The 22,314-nt window shown below is 22.9% G+C and overlaps 1 protein-coding gene and 1 long non-coding RNA gene across 2 annotated transcripts; one reads left to right on the top strand and one right to left on the bottom strand.

Annotated features, from left to right (window-relative positions):
• Positions 1–8,582: 8,582 nt before the first annotated feature.
• On the top strand, positions 8,583–10,094 carry LOC135145329 (uncharacterized). Its single transcript, XR_010283416.1, has 3 exons — positions 8,583–8,682; positions 9,514–9,580; positions 10,029–10,094. It is a non-coding gene; the product is annotated as an uncharacterized LOC135145329 (long non-coding RNA).
• A 1,734-nt stretch (positions 10,095–11,828) lies between these two features.
• Positions 11,829–16,859, bottom strand: LOC135145340 (uncharacterized). The gene is made up of 9 exons (XM_064077447.1): positions 16,798–16,859; positions 16,672–16,739; positions 16,431–16,619; positions 15,679–15,884; positions 15,531–15,620; positions 15,376–15,467; positions 15,237–15,322; positions 14,677–15,170; positions 11,829–11,999 (listed from the first exon to the last, which is right to left on the bottom strand). The coding sequence occupies exons 2-9, from the start codon at positions 16,718–16,720 to the stop codon at positions 11,829–11,831; spliced, it is 1,377 nt and encodes a 458-aa protein (XP_063933517.1). The 5' UTR covers positions 16,721–16,739; positions 16,798–16,859.
• Positions 16,860–22,314: the final 5,455 nt, after the last annotated feature.

The raw sequence follows: 22,314 nt of genomic DNA, 5'->3' as shown, positions 1-22,314 counted from the left end.
ATATAATAATATTTTGATTTTTTTTAAGCGTTTGTAAATTTTTACTTACACATCTTTTTTAAAAGAAACCAAAAATTATTATAAATTTAATCTTATTTGTGTAGCAAATCTTTACTATATTATTTTGTTAATACTATTTTAATAAATATCACTTATAAACATTTTTTTTCACTAACACTATTGGACAAGTTATATTTATATTCAACAGGTACAATTTATTCTAAATAACTTAGATCAAGAGTTATATAATAATAATATCTAGTGGAAAATTTCTTTATAATAAACTTTTTTTGTGCGATATTAATTTCTTGACTGAACATAAATTTATTTTGCATATAATTAAAAATTATAAGCTTACTAATTTTATTCAGAATTAAGTAAGTTATTATTAATTAGGAAATTTTAATATTTAGCAGTATAAAAAAATATTTTTTATAGGCTTTAATAATCATTGGTGAAATTTATAAATTAAAAAATAATTTTGGTATATCTTTTAATGTTTTTTACTATTTTCTATTAATTTAAATTTCTTATAAATAAAGAAAATATAATTTTTATTTTAATAATAAAATATAAATAATAAATGTAACTTTTTTAGATCACTTTTCTTACCAAACCAACACTTCTTCTAGAGAATCGTCTATTTTTGCAGTGGACTATTACAAAAGTTATTTCGATATCGATCCTTTGGAGGCTGATTATTATTATTATTTATATATTTGCGTATTTTTATAAGTCACGGGATTTTTTTTTAAAATCTTTTATTTATTATATAATAATTTTATTATTCTAATATCATTTAATAAATAGAATTAATAAATATTATTAATAGTAAAAGTAGACAAACTTATTATAATTGTTATTTTTTAAAAAATTTAAACTCAACTTATAGAAAAACATTTTTTTAATTTTTTTATTTGTTCATGTTATTATTATTTATAGTTAACACAAAGAATAAAATTATCTCTGAATCCTTTTCATAAAAACTTTTTGAATGAAGTTTCTTTGAATCCTGATCTTTACGGTTCTTTTTTACTTATAGTTATATATTATTATTACTTTAAAATATATTATTATTATTTTCAATTTTATATATTTATTATTATTTTACTTTTGTATATTTTATTATAATTTTTTTAAATATTTATAATTATTATATATTTTTGTAAATTTATTGTTATTACTTTCCAATTATAAAATTTATTATAATTTTTACTTAATTGTACTTTATTATTATATTTATAAATATTTTATTATCATTTCTTTTTAAAATTATAAACTATATACACTAATAAATATATTATTATTAATATTTTCATTTTTAAACATTTAGTATTATCTTTCCTTATAAATTAATATTAATTTTTATTACAAGAATTTTTTAATTATTAATATTTTCTTTTTTACACATTATTATTATATTTATAAATTTTTATTATTACTAAAATATGTTTATTATCATTGTTTTCCTTTTTAAATATTTGTTATTATTATATTTTCTTAAAAATGCTTATCATTTTATTATTTTTACTAAAGTTGTTTACTATTATTATTTTCATTTATATAATTATTATAATTATATTTTCTTATTAATTTTATTATTCGTATTATTTCTACTAAAATATGTTTATTATTATTATTATGTTTACTAAAATTTTTATAAAGTGTTTTTATTTTCAATTTATATATTTATTATTATTTTTTTAATAAAACTTCATTATTTTACTATTTTTAATATTTGTTAGTATTTTATCTTTTTTAATTGTTCTTTTTTATAAATATCAACTTTAAATATTTTTATCAATTATTATTTATTATAAACATTATAAAAGTATATTATATTTTATTTTATATTTTTTTCATTATAATATTATTTCAGCCAATTTTATTATTTTTGAACAATATTTTTATTTATTTTTTTATGATATGATTTTTGTTACTATCTACTTTTTATAACCTTTGAGGTAAAAAGAGTATTATTCTAGATATATAATTTTTACTTATTGGACATTTAAAAAAAATATTAAAATTATTATAAAAGTATTTTTGGTTACAATAATTTGTTATTGCTTATATTTTTTATGTTAACAATTAAAACTATTATTTATTTATTATTTCTAATTCCTTTTATTATTTTTATTACTTTTACTATTCGTTATTACTATTGATGAATTACTTTTATTAATATTTATTTTATATCTTCTTATAACTATTCTACCATTTTTACTGTTTTTTTATCACTTTTATTATAAACTGAAACCTTTTTTTATAAAAAGCGAATATTTTATTAGAATTATTTTTATATTTTTCTATGCTTTCTATATTCTTTATAAAAAACTATTTATTTACTAACTTATTATTTTTTATAATATTTTTAATAATATAACTTTTTAGGGCCTTTTTGGATTAACACAACGTTAATAGTTTTATTATGTACGCGAATTATTGTATTTCTTATATTTATATCGCTATTTAGAAGTTTTAAAAATAATATAAAAATAAACTTTGAGAAAAAAGCAATTAAAAGTTTTATTATTATTATTATTGTAAAAATTCTTTAGAAATATAATAAATTAGTAAAAATTGTAATGCAACTCTTTTATATAATAATATAAACATTTAGTAAAAAATTGTATAAAGATTTTTGTTTAACTTTTTTATTTCCAAGATTATTATTTACTTTATGAATTTATTATTAACTAAACTCCAATATTTTATAATAAAAAGTTTAAAGTTATTTTCTTTTTATAATTTATTATATTATTTTTATTATCTACTTTCTTACTATTAATATTACTTGTATTTATTTGTTAAAAACTCTAATAATAGTGATGTTAAAAGTATTGGATTTTATTACTTTTATTAAATTTATTATTATTGCAATTTTCTTTTAAAACTTTGTAAAAAGTATTTTTGTTACTTTTCTTAGTTTACTATTATTATTATTTGCATTCAAACTATTAACAATATTTATATTTTAAAAACTTTCTTATATTATTAAAAGTTACAAGTTTTGTTACTTTTTATTATTTATTGCTGTCTTAATAAAGAATATAAATAATTTTATTTTTTAATAATTGTTTTAATGGTAAACTATTGTTATTTACATAAAGTTATTAGTATTTTTATTACATATTTTACACAAAATCTTGTATAAAATTATTCACTCGTTATTTTTAATAATTTGTTAATATTAATTTCTTTAAAACTACCAGCAATTTTATAATTATTATTTTATAAAAAACTCGTTAATAGTTTTGGCTTTTGTACATTTTTTTAATAAAAAAATATTAAAAGTTTTTAAATTTGTTTTTAAATTTGTTACTTTTTATATTTTATTAATATAATTTACATTAGAACTTTTAATAATTTCAAAAACTTTAATAAAATAATATTAAAAGTTATATTTTTATTATTTTTTATTTAGTATATTATTACTATTTACTTTAAAACTCTTAATAATAGGAATAGTGTTAATAATATTAATATGTTATTAGAAGTTATATTATTTTATTTTTTTTATTATTTATTATATTATTAATATTGACTTAAAACTATTAATAATTCTGGTTACAAAAGTTTATAATTATGTAGCATTTTAGAATTAAAAAATATTCTACGTTATATATTCGTAGAGTTAATAAAAAAAAGTTTTTATTCATATTTTTCAAATAAGTAATAATAACTTCCTATAAAAAATTGTTTATTATAAATTTTTTTGTATTCACTGAAAACAAAATTATTTATTGATAATTTCATATAAAAGTTATAGAATAAATAAATAAAATTGGTCGTAAAAGTTTTTAAAAATTATTAATAGAAAAAATATTAATAAAAAATATTATGAATAAGTTTCTAATTGAAAAGTTTGTAATAAAAGTAATAATTTTTTGATTAAGTTCATTATTATAGTTTTTATATATATTTATTAGAAATAATAATAATAAATTTACTTACATTATAAGTTTATTATGAAAGTTTATATATATTTATAGAAAAAGTAATAATAATAAATATGTTCATTATTATATTAATAAAAATGTATATTTATTAATAGAAAAAATAACAAAATAAATTAGTTATTAAGTTTAAATTATGGGTAGAAATAATAATAAATATTATTATTAGTAAATTTTTATAAAAGTTTATATTAGTGAATAGAAAAAACAATGATGAATATATTCATTTGATACGTTTATTATAATATATTTATAAAAGTTTTTAAAAAAGTTATATAAGAAAGAAGTTGATATTATTATTTAGAAAATTATTTAATATTTGTATTAAATAAAAGTAATTATATATAGAATTATTAAGTTTTTTAAAAAGTTCCTTTTTTGATTATAAAATTTTTTTTATATATTGAAGTAAAAGATAATAAAAACTTTTAATTTATATATAAACTTAGAAAATATTATAATAAATGTTTTGCTAAAAACTAAATATTTATTAATACTGCTGACATAAAAATTTGTAAATTAATAAATTACCATAAAACTTTTAAAGAATTTTTAATTTTTTTATAAAAAATAATAAAAAAAATAACACATATTTACAAGTTTTAAAATTATGAAAATTATCATAAATTTATACTTAATAATAAAAGTTTTTTAAATTTTTATAAACCTTTTTATATGAATAGTATTAATAATATCCTATTTTGTAAGAAATATTTAAAAAACTTATAATATTTATTCAATAATATAAAAATATCACAAGTATTATAAAAAAAATTTTTTTTAAATATATAATATTTTTAATAAATCCTTGAAAAGAAAATTATAAAAAAAAGTAGAAAAATTTAGTAAAACTAAATAATATAATAAAATATTTAATATATTTTCGGTAAATTAAAAAAAAAAATCAGAAAAAATAAAAAAAAAGTTTATAAAAGTTAATAAAAATTTTTATCAATCATGAAAACTTTAAGGGTTTTATAAAAATCCAATAATTTCATATTAAACGTTTTAATTGGATTACAAAAAATGAAAATAAATTTTTTAAATAATAAAGAAGTTTATTCAAGTTTATTTTTTATTTTTTTTATAAAATCTAAATTTACTAAAGTTTTGAAATATACTTTATAAAATATTCAATACTACATAAAAAATTATTAAAAAAAAAAAAAGAAGGCTATTAAAACAAAATTTTATATTTAGATTATAAGTAAAAATTTAAACTTAATAAATTTTTTAAAATTAACAAAATATTATATAAAATGATAATATTATAAAATTTTTTATAAGAATTTTATAAGTATTACTTAAAATTTATAATTAAATTTATATATTTATAATAAATTTTAAAAAGGATTAATATAATAAAATTTTTAAAATTAACAAAATATTTTATAAAACGAAAATTGTTTAAACTTTACATAAAAATTTATAATAGAACGTTAAGGTTTTGTAATAAAACAAAAAAATATTGAACTGTGAAAGAAGTTTATAAAAAAAAATTCTTAATATTTAAATTCTTTTGAAGTAAAAAAATTGATTTACTTTTTCATTAAAAACCTTTTAAATTTTTTTTAAAATTTCTTTAATAAAAAAAAATTAAATTTTTGTTAATATTAATTTATTTATGAAAATCTTATTTTTATTTTTTATAATATTTTTAATAAGCATTTCTTTTAAATTAAATTTTGAAATGTTTTTCTTTATAACTTTTTCTAAAAATTAAATTTTATAATATTTGTGGTTTGAATTATTTATTAATATAAGAATTCTTAATGACTTTTTATATAATAAAATTTTTTCTTATTAATTTTTGAATTTCTTTAATAAATATCTTTAAATTTTTTCTAAATGTTAAAATTTTAAGAATTTCTATATAAAATTTTTTATTTGGTTTTTATTAATATAATTTTTAATAATAATTTTATAAATAAAAAAAAATTTAATACGAATTCTTTCTAACTTTTTCAAAAATTAAATCTTGTTTTATAGATTTTAAGTTTAAAACTATTTATATATAAACTTTTTAAAGAAATCTTTAATGAATTTTTTTTATAACTTTTTAATAGATTAAAATTAAAACTTTTAATATATAAATTTTTTAGAGAAATTTTTTTATTAAAAATTATATCAAGATTTTCTTTGGAATAATTATTTATAAAATTTTTATAAATAAAAATTCAGTATAGACTCCCTTTTAAAACTTATTCAATAGAATTTTTTTTAATATTTTAATACTTTTTTAATTATTAATTTTTTCAAATTTTCTTTAATGAAAATTTTATTTGAATTATTTTCAATATTATAATTTATAAATAAAAATTTGATACAAAATTTCTTTTATTATTTTATAGAAAATTAAATTTTACAAGTAATTTTAAATATAAGTTTTTAATATATTTTTTGAAAAAGATTCTATATGAAAGTAGTATCTAAATTCAAATTATTTTAAAGTATTTAATAATGATTTTATTTGTACCAAAGTTGTGTTTTTTTTTAATTGTAAAACTTTATTATTTATTTTTTTAAAATATTTTTAATCAAACTTTCTCTAAATATTATTTTTATTAAGAATTTTTTTAATTCCTTTTTTAATAGAAATAACAACTAACTATTTTACTACTAACTATATTTAAAACTTTTTCTTACAAATTTTTTTTAATAATAATAAAATTTTATTTGCATTTATTTGATAGTAACTTTATAATATAATAGAAACTTAATTTAAATTTTTTTAATTAGTTTATATATTTTAAATTTATTTTTTATAATTTTTTTAGTTGAATCAAGTTTTTTATATTTCTCATAATGTTTTTACTACAATTCTAATTTAATTTTAATATTACTTAATAACTTTATAAAAGTTTAATTTATATTTTAAGATTTTTTACTACAATTATTATTTAATATAAATTTTTCTTAATAACTTTATATAAGTAAATTACTTTTTAATTTTTTTTAGTAAAGAAAAAGTTTTTTATACATTTTTGTTGTCAACCTTTTTATAAATTAAAATTAATTTAATATTTTTTCCAGTATGTACATTTTACTTATTATCTTTTTAAAAGTAAAAATATTTTAATAATTTTTTTAAGAAATCAAAATTTTATAAAAAATTACCTTTTTTCTTTCATTTTCTTTAAAAAGAAAAATTTATTTTAACAATTTTTTTAGTAAATTTATTTTTTTTTTAATTTCAATTTTTTTTTTTACTACAGTTTACTGAGAATTTTTTTTACTAACTTTTTAGCGCTGACGAGCATCTTCTCTACTTTAATAGAGTTTGACCAACCAGAACAGTTCTTGCGCCGTTTAACGCTGGCGGCCACCGTTTTGTATCTGTATATTATTGTGGTACTTTTTATATTTTAATTATAAAAAAAAAAGTAGCATTAAAAATTTTTTCTCATTATTATTATTTAAGGGAATTAATAGTAGTTAAATGTTTTTTTATTTTTATGGCTAAAAGAATAAAAAGTAGGCAAATTTTTTATTATTTAATTTTATTATAAAAAATAAGTAAAAACTTGTTTGCTATTAAATTTTTACTATAATTATATTTTTTTACTGTTTCTTAAATTTTTTATTTTTTTAATTATATAAAAATTAATAGTAGAAAGTTGTTTGTATATAATTATTATTATATTTTCTATTTTTCTATTATATAATATAAAAAAATTAGTGATATTGAAAACTATTGTAAAAATGCTTTTTTTTAATAATATAAAAAATTAGTAGTGGTAAAAATTATATTAATTACTATTATATTTTCTTAATTAATTAATTTTCTATATTATGTTATTAAGGTCTGAAGAAGTTTATAAGTAACATTTACTTTTTATGAATTCTTCAATTTTTTATGATGAAACTTAATTAATAATTTTAATAAATTTATTATATAATTATTATTTTACATTATTTTATATTATTTAAAAAAAATGATATTTAAAACAACTTTTAAGTAGTATATTGACTTTTTTTTACTTTTATATATTTTACAGTTTTAGTTTTTCTTTAGATTTTTTTTTATAATCGCCTTACTTTAATATTTATAAGAATATATTAAAATTATTACTATTATAAAATTATTATTAAAAAGTTTATTTAACTTTTATTGTAAATAAGTAATAATTAAAAGGTTTATTATTATTTTTGTCTGTTAAATTTATTAATAAAATATGTTTTATATTATTTCTAAAACAGCACTAATAAGTAGTAAACTTTTTATTAATTGTAAATAAATTTTTTAGTTTATTATTATTTCCTTATCGAATAATAAAATTTTTACATATATATTGATTGTAAAGTAAAAAGTATTATATTTTATTATTTATTATACTCAATTTATATAATTTTTTTCTCCAATTCACTATTTTTTATTTAGAAACGATCAATAAAAAATTATTGATATTAATAACTTTTACATTTTTATATATTATTATTAAATTCTTAAAAAAAAATTTATTTATTATTTGTAAAGTGAAAAGTATTATTAATAATTACACTAAACTTATATTTTTTCTTCTATAAAAATTGTTTTTATTATTATAAAATATCGACTCGTTTATTATGATATAAAAAGTTTATTTATTTATACATTATTTATAATTTGAAGGTTCCTTTGATTCTTTGGGCCTTTTTAAAATTTCTTGTACGTGAAAGTGTTAAATTGGTAGAGCTTCTCTGTCTATTTGGTTATTCCAATACTATATACATTCCCGCGTCAGTAAGCAAAATATTTACTATTATTATTTACATACTTTATTATAAATATTTACTTTTATCATTTCTATATTATTTCTATTAACTTTATTTTACTTTTTTAATAATAAATTTTATTATCAGGAAGTATTTACTTTATGCGTTACATTTTTAGTGTATTATTATAATAACTCATTTTTCTTTTAACTTATTTATTTTGTTATTTTATATTTTAATAACAAAAAAATTTATATAATATAATTTTTTTTTAAAATTTATTATTATTTAATTTAAAAAGTTTTATTATATATATACTTAAGAAAAAGTTTTTTGTTGTAATAAAAAAAATTTGATTCGTTTCATTTTTATATTATTTTTCTTGACTTTTCTTGTAATAAAATATTTCCTTTATTATTTATTTATTATATAATATTATATTTATATAATAAAAAAGTTTTTCTATAATAATAAGAAATACTAAATGCGTTTCATTTTTATATATTATTATTTTATACCTTTTTTTTATATTAAAATTATAATAATAAAAAAAGTTGTACTTTTTTATTTTTTTATTATTACTTATATTACATTTATATTAAAACAATAAAAGTTTTTTAATAATACTATAAAAGACTTGATACTTTTTTATTATTATATTTATTTAAACTTCTACTACGATTAATATTATATCCAGAAAAAAATTATATACTATAATATTTAATCTTTCTTTTTTTTTATAAAATAATTATATAAACTTTTTATAATATTTACAAAAATAAAGAATACATATTGTTTTTTAAACAGTTTATATTTATAACAAAGTATTTACTTTTTATTTTTGTTATTTTTATAAAAGATTTTGTTAATAATTCCAAACGAGTTTGTCAAGTGGCTTATTATCATATGTAGCTTCACTATTTCAGGTGCTTTATTATTATTATTATTATTATTATTACTATTATTATTATTATTATTTTCATATACTAGAATGTTTATTACTATAATTTATTCTACTTCTTATTTTTTTAATTAATTTATGTAAATGTAATAATTCCTTTACTTTTGTACTAAATATTCATTTTATAACTAAATTACTTTATTATTATTATTACTTTTATTTTTATTCTAAAATATTAATTTTATTATAACTTTTTTACTTGATTATCAATAATAATACTTTTATTTCATACTAAATATCTATTATTATAACTATTTTACTTTATTATTATTATTACTTTTTTTGTCTACCTTATTATTTTTAATTCATACTAAAATAATTTTAATTGCTATAAATAATTCTATTTACTAATACTTTTTATTATTACCTATAATATTATAATTATTATTAGTAATAATGTTGACTATAATTAGGAACAAAGTTATTTTCTAGTTTAATCCCATTGGTTACGAGAATGCAAAAAAAAGCCTCCCTTCTTCCCATTGGGTTTGCGGCTCTTTTTCATCTTTCATTGGCTCTTTTCTTAAAATTATATTATTATTAAAAATTTATACATTACAATAATAGTTTTATAATTGATTTTTTGAAAAAAAAAAAAAATAAAAATAATATTTTTTATATTTTTTTATTACTACAAAAAAAAAGTGAATCAAAATAATAATGCACACACAAAAAGTTCTAATAGTATCAATTAACAAATTAAAAAATATATAGACTAGTGACAAAAGTTTTTATTAAGTTTAAATTTTCGGTAAATACAAAAAAATACTAAATACTCCTTTTTCCTACGAGAAGTATCATATACTAAAAAAAAATTAATTGCGTAAATAATTGTTTACCTTTATTAAAAGCAAAAAAGACATGCGTTATTTATATATTTGATCTAATTTAGAAATATTTATTATAAAAGTTCTTAGTTTTCTATAATATTGCTGTTAAGCAAATCTTATAAGATAAGAATGACTTTTTATAAATAAAAAAAGAAAATTTACTAAAAATTAACGATAATTATAATAAAATAAAAAAAGTATCTTAATTATACCTTTAATTTTTTAAGGTATATTTTAAGTATCAATTATTACCATCACCCCAAAACTGAACCCTCATTTTTGTATTAATGTGCATTCACTGTTTAAACAGAAATTGAGATGTACTTAAAATTTATATTAACTTCATATACATTTTCTTCGGAAAATACAGGAGTAAAAAGATATGTATATATCATTATAAACGTTAAAAATGGTTTAATTAATACTAATAAGTTAAAAAGTTACATAGAAGTTATTATTCATTTATAGTTATTAAAAAGATATTGAAATATACTTTCAACTAAGTTTACCCGTTGTATATTATAAGCAGATTCACGAATAATATAATTTATATTTAATATATATATTTTACGATAGAAAAAAATAAGAGTTGTGTTAGTAGTTGAGCTGCGAAGCCAATTATTAATCACGGTATGGTGAATTCATGTGTTTAACTGATCCTCACATTCATAACGTGTTCCTGTACAATCGCTTAGTAATAAAGGCTTAAGGGTTTATCATTAGGTTAGCCAGATTTCTCTCCGAAATGCGCTAACTGTCCAGGCGAGCACACCGCTAACTATCGACGTTTCCCTTATCGCCCAAGACATTCCCACGTGCACGAACATTGCCCTCAACAAATCGCACGACAGAGCCATACTCCCAGACAATTAATTGCACCTCATCCAAGAATAATCTAAGTAAAGAAAATCTCTCTCAGAAAACAGTTTAACCATTTAACGAAAAGGGCTACGCTTCCGCCGCTAACATGAAGCTAAAGTCAAAAGACTACGAACATAATTTAAAAATTTACGAAAGCCCATCCCAGCAACGGCAAGAATGTTAACGATCGTTTAGTCTTTATGATAACCTCTCATCGCCAGCTTAAAATTGTTCGCACGTTATTTAGAGCGCAGACTGTCTTTTGCGCAAAAGTAAAGAATTTTAACTCTTTCTTAAATAGTCAGAAAATTGATATTAGTTAATAGTTAAGGCCCTTTTAAAACCAGGACATCTTAGAAATTTTCCCATGCTTTACCGGCCGGCTAGGGCCTACTCAAAAGAAGAGGGGGAGCAGTCATTATTATTAAAAAGTCGAAAGCTCACTGCTTATACTGCTTGGCAAGTTAAATTTTATTGAAGCAGGGACTATCAAGGTTAATCAAGGGGACGTGGTTAAGGTTTCTACATATAAGTCCCCGGGACTGCCGTAACTTGTAAATTCTTTGCGGGGTCTTGAACTGCAAAGGCCCTTCTTGGAATAGAAAAGTGGAAAATCCTAATGGACTTGAACTGCACAACTACCCTGAAAAAGAGGTTTCCTTGTTTCCAGCCCTTCAGAATAAACACATATATCTAGAAAATAGACCTCAAATGTACTTGACATTACCACTACAAATAACATACGAATTAACTCAAACTTAACCACGCTAGTGGATCCTTCCTCAGACCATCCCCCGTGCTTTACGAAATTAGCCTTCCAGAACTTAGCCCTTTGAAATACATACGAAGGTATACGGGTTAAAGAAGTGATTATGGAAGCCATCGAGGGCAAAACAATTACTTTGGTTCCATCACTTACCCTCCACATTTTGGTAACTGCTATAAGGTTATAATTATTCAAGCACATAAATACGGCTTTTCAGATGGCCTCGGTTCTTGCACCTGAGATCTCTCCCGGTAGAGGTTTTTGTTTTCCACCACACTAGACAGAATGGCAGAGGCCTGCCCGATTTTTCCCGCTTTTCAGTTCTTTGGGACAGTCACGATAGCTCTATGAAGAGCGTGCACTGGCGCTCACTCGCCCCCAACCACCCATGCTGCTGGTGGAAGACGGGTTAAGCAGTCTTATCCCCCGTGGGTCTCCACTGTGCCATGACAGAAAGAAAAAAAGAAGCACTTGCGAGAGAAAACGAGCTGCAAAGGTAAGAAATTTACAATAACCAGCCAGTGTGCTGCACATAGATTCTTTACAAAAAAAAATTACTTTAGTTATGCAGTAAATCGTAAAGATAATCGTTAATATTATGGTTGATGTTCATATAAACGTTGTTTATCTTAATGACTATAATGCATAGGGCAATTATTTATTACTACGCCCTAATTGAAGGTAGGTTTAAAATTTCTATAGAATTCTGTTAGGAGCTTTTAATTAGATTGGGTTTGCCAATCTGTGTATATAACATATTCTTTTTGGTACTTTATATTTATAACTTTAACTTTAACTTGATATCTTGCTATTTATAGCTTATTATTTAAGTAATTTTATTAAGTTTCTTGTAATTTTTACATCTGTCTATTACTCGTCTCTATTAGAATATGTTACAGTGTTAAAAGAAAATATAAATATCAATCGAGCGGTATTCAGGTTGTTTTACTGCGTCAGTAAACCTGGAACCTAATTATTACAATTCTGAGACCGTAGCGCTTATAAAAATAGTATAGAGCCCCACGACAGACAAACTCGAACAAACAAGTATGCTATTAGGAACTTAAAGTAAGAATATAACTTAAAAGTAGAGTGTTCTAGAAGGACTGAACAAAACATAGAAGTTAGAAAACTAAACAGAAATTAGAAAAGAGCAAAAGCACTTTACTTAAAAAAAAATAACAAAATTGAAGTCTCTGTACAAGGACAAGATTTTACTTTATAAGTAGATCATTAGCTGGCCGAGAAGATTGATAGCCCTCTCGTTTGCTAATTCATTTCACTAATTAAAACTAGTAATAAAACGGCTTACTTTGGAATCTATATAGAAAAATGCAATTAAGATTGTTTCTGCAGGAAAAAAAACTTAGTCAAGTAGGTTTATAGGCTGCCAAGTGAAAAGTAACTTCTGTATTCTTCTTAAAGGAGCACGTAGGGAGGTTCTTCAAATAGTAATACATTAGTTACAGCTTAGTCTCATAACAAATTTATGCAACCCGGGTTTTTTTGTTATAATTTTTTCCAAAAATTATAGTTACATACTATACCACAATTATTAATTTTTTTTTTTGTTTAGAGAATATAAATAATCTTAATATGGATGCAAAACAAAATTCTCGTTAAGTGAGACGTATTCCCTAGCAATAATCAATAATTAGTAAGTTTTCACGCTTTAGTACTAAAATGCATTATTACTAGTATAGTTTCCAAGGCTTTTTTTGAGGAAAAAATATAAACTTTACCTTGGCTAATAGCCAGGCTTGTATAATTACGTTTGTACTAAGTTGGTGATAGAAACGCAATAAAAAATTAAACAAAGTGAGATGAGCGAAATATGGAAGGAACTAAGATTTAGGAAAACTTAAATAAATCATCCTTACGTTTATGTTTTAAGTAACAATTCTTCCGATTAAAATATGACAATAATTTTGATTCTTATTAGATTGAAGGGTTGAGATTTTCTTATTACATGTTTTATCGTTAAGATTATAAAACCAGTAACGGAACTAATCAACAATTCTAATAAGGTAACTGACCTATTCTTCATTAATAGCAGAATAGCAGACGTAACAAAACAGTTTGACTTTTAAATATAGAAAGAGATCTATTTAACTCGTCATATTTATTTGCAAAAAGTAAAGAAAACGGTAAACATGCTATTATGTAAAGCGATAAAAGGACAGTAAAAAACTAGAAATTTATATTCTGTTACACGAACATTGTATAACTTGAATCATAATTTAAAATTACGTAATAATAGTAGTTCTCACTTAAAGCTTAACTTATCTTTCAATTCAGTTTTAAAATCTAAATCGCTGACAGCTCTCTTGACATGCTGCAAACTAACAATAGTGTCGGGTAATATAAACCCATTGACAACCCCCGTATAATTTTTATTAATACATATAATATATATATACGAAGACGGTTTAATCTAGAAAATGCTTCATGATAATACCACTAAGGTGGGGTAAACATAAAAATAGCCCTACTTCGAAATAAAAAAAAATTTCAATGGGTATTGCGATTATAATATACTATAATTACTTGATAAACAGACTCACAGCTGAATTAGAGGCACACATTTATTAACACTCAACTTACGAAAGTCATCATCACTACAGATGCGAACAACAAAGCGAGAGAAACAAGTTCGGAGCGAAAAAAACTTTTATACTGTGCATAAAAGTAAAGATAGTTCGATATGAACACAAGTAGTAACCGCAGGCATAACGAAAGAAAAAGAACTTGACCAACACCAGAGTTGGCCACTATATGTGTAAAAAATATCGCTTCCAAGTTAGCCAGTACTCTACTGATCAACAGCCAGAAGCTGGAAGAACCGCTGAACAAACTCAACCTTAAGGAAGTTGTAGAGATGTGAAAAACACTTGAATTTTGTGGGGAGGGGCGGTTACTATTGGTCGTTTGAATTACAGCATCTTCTGAATTTAACGCAATTGAGGGCCCCGTTACTTCAGTTTCCGAGTTTGAAGCCGTGACCTCATCAGTCAGAAGGAATTCCTTTTCTTTGTGTTCGCCAAAAATTTGAAGAACTTTGCTTCCAATTTCATCGAAAAATAAAAAATTGCTTTTGCCTAAAATATAAGTATTGGTTAAAGTTAACTTTGAGATCATTAAGTAAACCTAAAAAAAGGGATTACTTAATTTTTTAAAAAGTATACAGAAGGCAAAAACGCTAATGGGAGCCATAGTAGCTTCCATTGATAATAGGGCAAACATGTTTATTCTTTAAATACAATAAAATGACCATATATGAAACAGATAAACTTAATAATAAACCTCCAAGTAGTAAATGAGTATTTTACAAGAATAATCCACAGAAATGTGGCCACTATAAGTAAAGTCAAAGACAAAGCCTCCTTTTTCTGAAACTTTAGAGATTATTTGCTTTTAGCCTTACAATAAAAATATATTACTAAAAATATAAGAATTACTTTTGTTTTTAATATGAGTAGCACACAGCCAGCAAGACATAGCAGACCCGAAAAATAAGAAATCAGCGTGGAGCTGATGCTTGCACTTTCCTTAACAATAATGTAAATTGAGGCACTTGAGTTTGCTCCTACAATTTTCCGGGCTTACCAAATTGCTAATGATGTCGATCATTATTGAAACGGCCACAGCCGAAGCAGTTTTGAAATGAATGTAGGTTTCTTTTTCGGCAAGAACACTCACACAGAGATAGTACAAAGGTGACAAACAGGCCATGCAAGGAATAATTATTGGATGCAGCTGAATCTGTCTACCCATGGAAAGCGGCCCCTGCGGTAGACAGTCGACAGTAATGTCTAAATATAAATACGAGATAAACAAGATAATTTTTCAGTTTACTTAAAAGTCAAAACACTCAATCTAGTGGAACCGTAAGAAACGCTTGAAAACCATTTATGTAAAACTTACGCTTCTAATTTACAAATAAAAAAAATAATAATAGGTTTTTTAAAGGCGTCATGTATATAAAATAAAATAAATTTAAATGGAATCTGGAACAATAAATATTTATAATAAAGGTAAGTATAAATCCAGGATTCCTAGAATAATATTAACATAAATAGCTCTAAAGAGAACCAAACTTATTAATTGCTATAAACTAACTTTATACTTTCTTTTTAAAACTCAAAAGCCCGTTATTCGTTTCCGGTGGAAAAAAAGTCAACCTTTCTGCTAACAAATTTTTACTAACATAACTTTTTTTAAAAACTTTAACTATTTTAATAAACTTATTAACGAACTTTTTAACAAATTAATAGTTAAAAATATTTCTAGCAATTTGTATAAACAATATAGGCTAAGCTGCTGATGCAATAGCTAAACGCAAAAAATTTTCGCCGTACGTAGGGAAGATAAAAGATCAGGTGGCTTCTCCTCGAAATAGCACGGTGTAAGCGTAAATGAAGTGAACTTTGACAGCGCAAACTGTAAAAGAGAAAAGGGGATGAGTGTAGCTATAGCAGAACTCAACGTAATGGAGAGTGCGGAAATTCTTAAGCTTCCGGAGCCATCTTTCTGGGCAGTTAATAGACCTTTAATAAAAAATAACTATACCGAGAAAACACACTTCTGTGACATGCGCACCTTTGCGAGTGCAGTAATCACTTAAAACAGTAACCAACTGAAGCGACATAAGCAAGGCCCAACCCCCCCTATGCAAAATTTTTTAAAAAAGATTTTAATGCAGTTTAGAAGACTCTTATAACTCACCCGTCAAGATTTCTTTTCGAATTAAGTGGTATCCGTGAAATAGATGTCGAAAAATTGTTAGTAAAAAGCTCTTCATGGTTTCTTATATCTTCTAATGTTATAACTTTGGAGTAGAAACTTCCATCGTCAGAAGTGATAAAGTTATAAGACTTAAGTTTGCTAAAGTTGTGGGACTCGACTGAAAATTAGATTATAGTTACAAAGTATATACCGGTTTAATAAAAGTTTAAGGGTAACTACAAATCAATTTGGGCTGATCTCGTGTGAGTTTTTTAAATAGGTTCATATAATAGTCATATCTTTTCCTTAGTGACGAGCATTGAAATATATAATTAGAAAAAAAAAGTAAAAAGTGGTAACTGAAAAATTGAACTACTATAAGATTATATATATAAAAAAAGAATCCTAACATGTTGCAATTTTTTTTGACAAAATTAAATTTTACAAGACTCTACCGGTTAGCTTCTAAGTTTTTGTAAAATGGGTAGATGAGAGCTACAACTGGAAGAGTTTGGTCGTCCACTATTGATTTAGGCGGAAAAAAGTTGCTAAATTCCGGGGAACAGCCTCTGAAGCCTCCACGAAAATTATATACATTAATATCAACAGTTAAATAGTAGTGCTTGGCTACTAAACACTTGACATTTCTTAGAATTTCTAAAAGGCTTTAGTTATAGGTCTAAAGTTGAAAAGCTTATTGATTTTTAAGGATCTAAATTTTTATCTTTATAAATACCTTGTTCGGCAGGATAGAGCCTATAAAAATCATTGGGTTTTTGCGCCGTTAGTGTATAAGTCCTATTGGTTTCGTCACCAAGCCCTTTATAATTTTATAATTCTGAGTAAATTACAAACTGGCTTTAAATTAAAATACCAGAAAAGACAAGTATGAAGGAAGAATTAAAAATATCAGTCGTATATTTGACAAAGCTGTACTCCAGAAGACCATAGTTAGACACCTTGATATCTTCTGTTTTTTTCCTTACTTCGTATTTAATAATGTGTTCAGGGTGTATATAACCTCACAAAATTATAAAATTCAAACTCTAAGCAATTCTTAGTAGGTTACTTTCCTACCTGGAATTATAAATTCGCTATTGTCTCCATCCTCGCATGAAAAATAGGATATGAAGGGTATTATTTCTGGAACATGTAGTTTAACAGAGGCACCGTACTTTCTAAGAAAATTACCGTACCCCTTTAAAACATTCAAATCAACGCCTCTTTGTAAGGCCTTACAATAAAAATATATAAGTTTATAATATTTCTAGATATATGATTAGGACCTCTGGGGAAAGTGTTATAGCATTTGGGCCATAAATATATACTGCAATGCCGTCGTTGAGTGTAACGTATATAGTACCATTAGGTTCAATATAGTCTCCAAAACCCATTACAAATGATAAAAACTTCTCACGAGAATAAAATTGCTTTAAATATAGTTCAACCAATCTATCAATTTTGTATTTCGCGAAAGACACGGCGCACATCTGAAAATTTTGATTAACTAAACCGTCCGGTCGTGTTTTGTCCAAGACGCGGTAACAATAATCAACACACTCTTTTTGCACGTTAATGATTGAATAATCTTTAATCTCGGCTTCAAGCTGAGCATAAAATTTAAAAATACTGTCTACACTCCAGTGCCCATAAGTTGGATTTATAACCCTCTTTATTTCATTTACGGTGCCTTAAAAGGAAGAAGGAATAAAATGTTATATGAAATATAACTATTTAATGTAAAAGTTTACCGGTACAGATATACTTTAACTTTGTAAACAAGGGGGACTCGTAAAAGGCGTAACTATCTCCCAGCATGGCTTGAATTCCTCTTTCAAGAGAGATTCCTCTGGAGTTCCACATTTCTAAGCCTATGTAGCTATACTCATAACTCCTTGGAAAAGTTGCATTTAAAGTTCCTGTATGTTGAATATTTCGAAATACCAAGAGTTTAAGCTATATTCTGAATTAATCTCACCTTTTTTAAAAACGAAAGTATAATTAAATTTGGGGAGGCCTTCATTAAAAATTTTATAGCTTGCCTCAGGAGTGGCTAGTGTACTCTTGTTTAATGCAATATACAAGATGCAAGCCCAAAAGAAAGACACTATCAACAATTGTAGGTTAAAATAAACGGCTTTTTAAGCATTTTGGTTTATTATGGAATGCTTACAAAACCATAAAGTAAATTTTTTTAATTAAGTTAAACAATATAAGCAAATAGTATATTTATAAATTCTTTAAGTACTTGTATTTGATGGACGTAGAATCTTTTCCACAAATTAGTCTTGATATTGTCAGAACTAAGATAACTTTATATATGATTTTTTTCTTGCCTTCTCAAAGTGTCCACTTTCGGCGTTGTGGGAAATCTAACGATGTGTAAACAAGGAGATGCTTTTTTTTTAGCAATTTTTCTTCAAAAAAAAATCTTATTTTGGTTACAACCAATCAGTTTTATTATTAGCCAATTTTTTACAAATTAGATGGTTAGTAACTTTTACCTTATTTATATTGCGCGCAGATTTTTTTTTGTTTATAGTGTCTATTAATATATATTTTCTTCAATATTAGTTTACTCTTATATATTTATGTCTAATTCTCCATCCTTTTTTTAGACTTTAAATATATATTTACTGCCTTAATTATAAATTTTTTTCTTTTAAAGACACTCAACATGTCTTCATTGCAAAATTTTTAGCTAATAGTTATATATAGTACTAAAAGACAAGAAACCAAATTTAAACCAACTAAAATATAAGTATTTAAAAATCTTTTTAATAGATTTTTAAAAAGTGGCTATAATAATAAATCCTCCAACCTTTAAAAGTTCGTACCGTTAAAGAAGTTTTAGAGAAACTTTATATTACCTCCTCAGAAAGAGGCATGCAAGTATAATGATAACGAATAAGTTATTAATCTTTAAAGGCATATATAACTTATATGGTTTTAAACAAAGATTCTTTGGTTAAATTATTCGTGCCGATAAACTAGATGAAATCTTTAACTCATAGCTATAATAGCTTACAAATAATCTCCCAATATGAAAGCATCTTTTTTTTACATATTGGAGAATTAGTAGTTGAGGTGTTGGTAAAAATTTGTTTACTTGGATTTTGGGTATCATTTCCGTAAACCAAACCATAAAATAGTTGTTTTAATTTGAACAAAAAAAGATTCCTATTATGGACCTTGTCCCCAATATGCACTTTTCTCGAATATAACGGCGGATAACCACTGGGGAAGAGTACCCAGTCGAAAGGGATTGCTATTTAGTGCCCTTTGCAAGGGTTGTACACCCTAACTTTTATCCTAATTTACTTTAACTTTATAAATATTGTGTGCAGATATTTTAGTAATATTTAAGTCCAATTTTCCTTCCTCTTTTACGCTTAATATTTGTATTGTCTTTACTACTTTGAAATTCTTTTCTTCTAAGGCACTCAACAAGGCCTTTTTTCTAGTTTATTAGCTAATAGTAATATAAATAACATTAGGACTTTATTCCAGATCTAAATCAAAGTAATTATAAATATCTGATAAATATTACTAACCGACAAAATAGGCCATAACCCTTTAACAAAAACAACTAACGAAAAAACACAATTCTACCCAAATAACTTTAAATGATAGAATATTACATTAAATGTTTAACAAAACCACAACTACCATACAGCAAAATAATAGACCAAAATTATTTATAAATTTATATAATAGAAGACGGTCATGAAATGTAAAAGACTCTAATAAACATAAGTGAAATACAACCAAAAACTAAAATTACAGAAACAAAGCAAAACAAAACAGAAATTTCATTTTAAATTTTCGCAGGAAAATGATCCTGTAATAAATTAATTAGTCACCAGTAAGTTGATTATATAAAAAAAAAAGAGAAAAATTATTTTTTTTTTAAACAAGGAAGCAATAACTTGAGCCCATTTTTTAATTTTGATCCAAATTGAACAAAGCAAAAGTTATAAAAATTAATCTGGTAAAATATGAATTAATTTTACAAATATGGAAATTTTACCTTTGATCAAGGTATAAATACGGTGAGAAAACTGAGCAATGAAGTGTGGTTCTTTTAAAACCTTAAATTTTCCTTGTTACCTTTATAACACCCCTTGAATCCCCCATGCTCTAAACTTCAGAGTAATTTATTTTAAGGTTTTGAGATGTTACAGACCTTAGTAAACGGTGATGACATTTAGTTATAAGAGAAAAAAATTGAAAGCAAGTATTTCAAAAACTTAGTTAAAGTTAAAACTTGAAACCATAATACTAAAATATAATAGTAACAATTAAACTATTAATACAATTTGCGTTACTATTTTATAGTAATGTTACTACTGGTAGTAAGACCTCATAAATATATGATTAAAGTTAATTAAAATTAGAATTTATACGCCGAGCGAGCAAGATGACAGACTTAAAAATATCCTTTCTATTGCTGATTTTATGAGGGGGCCCCTCGGGAATATATATGACAACAATACGTTATATAATAAATAATAATAAGAAATACTATAAACTTAAATGTAGTATAATTTATATGGTCGAAGAATTAAAGCACTAGAAAATTATTTGAAAATAGCGGGTTCTTTAGGAGCACCAGGTCAACCTTATAAGAATATTAGAACAAGAGGATAAAAATAAATTAGTAACATGGCATGCATGGGATGCATTTATTTAAGCACCTGCAGCCCTCACTTCTTTATACCATAAACAGCCCCTATTAACTGTAAAGCCTATAGTTGAAAAATTAACTCGTGCCTAATTTGTAAAAGCATCTGCTATCGGTAAACAGCTCCAACGTTAATGGCGGTCAACAGTAACTTCATGATGGTTAATTTATTATAAAATTCTTTAATATAGTACTAAAACATAAGAAACCTTAATTCTTTACCACTTCGACAGGTTTTCGCATCTTCATTTAATTTGTAGTGCTGCTAATATCTCTCTGATTGATATTTTAAAACACCTTTTTAACTTAGATGTAACGAGAATATTTATCAATTATAACTTACACACTATCAAAACCAGACTTGGTTTTAGGTATTTTTATAACATCCATAGGAAGGCTATAAACCGGTAGCTAGGATCTCACAGTATTGTGCAGGGCTTCCTTCTTAAGTTGAGACTAATTAGCAATTTTCTAACAGAGGACACAATTCTGGGCCACTTCATCTGTTACAATGTTTATTTCTCTAGAAGCCTTTAAAATATTTCTTAGTTTCTTTTTTCCTGTTTGAAGTTTTAACTTGCAAGTTAAAAATTTATATCTTGCTTATATTTCACCAGTAATAGACGCTAGGCGTACTGGACAGCCTCTCTTCTAGAACCAATCGAGACCACAAGACTGTAATTTCGTTATCAGCACCTAATATTGCAAAATTCATGTAAACCAATTTATTATCCGCTTTCATCTGTTGATACATTCCCATCTGACCGAGTTACGATCACTACATTATTGAACAAACCCAGTAAACCTCCAAGGTCCAACTCAATTACTTCTAC

Source organism: Zophobas morio, unplaced genomic scaffold (assembly GCF_036711695.1).
Source record: "Zophobas morio isolate AGI-343-1 ecotype UQ-CSIRO unplaced genomic scaffold, CSIRO_AGI_Zmor_V1 ptg000144l, whole genome shotgun sequence".
Classification (NCBI taxonomy): domain Eukaryota; kingdom Metazoa; phylum Arthropoda; class Insecta; order Coleoptera; family Tenebrionidae; genus Zophobas; species Zophobas morio.
The sequence above is the reverse complement of the archived record's forward strand: the minus strand, read 5'-3'. Positions and strand labels throughout refer to the sequence as shown.

Coding starts and splice junctions, on each gene's coding strand:
- LOC135145340 (XM_064077447.1), bottom strand. CDS start 16,720: ATGTCGCTTCAGTTGGTTACTGTTTTAAGTGATTACTGCACTCGCAAA. Junction 15,885..16,430: donor TGATCTTTTATCTTCCCTAC/GTACGGCGAAAA, acceptor ATTTATATTTAG/ACATTACTGTCGACTGTCTA. Junction 12,000..14,676: donor CTGTAGTGATGATGACTTTC/GTAAGTTGAGTG, acceptor TCTATTTTCTAG/ATATATGTGTTTATTCTGAA.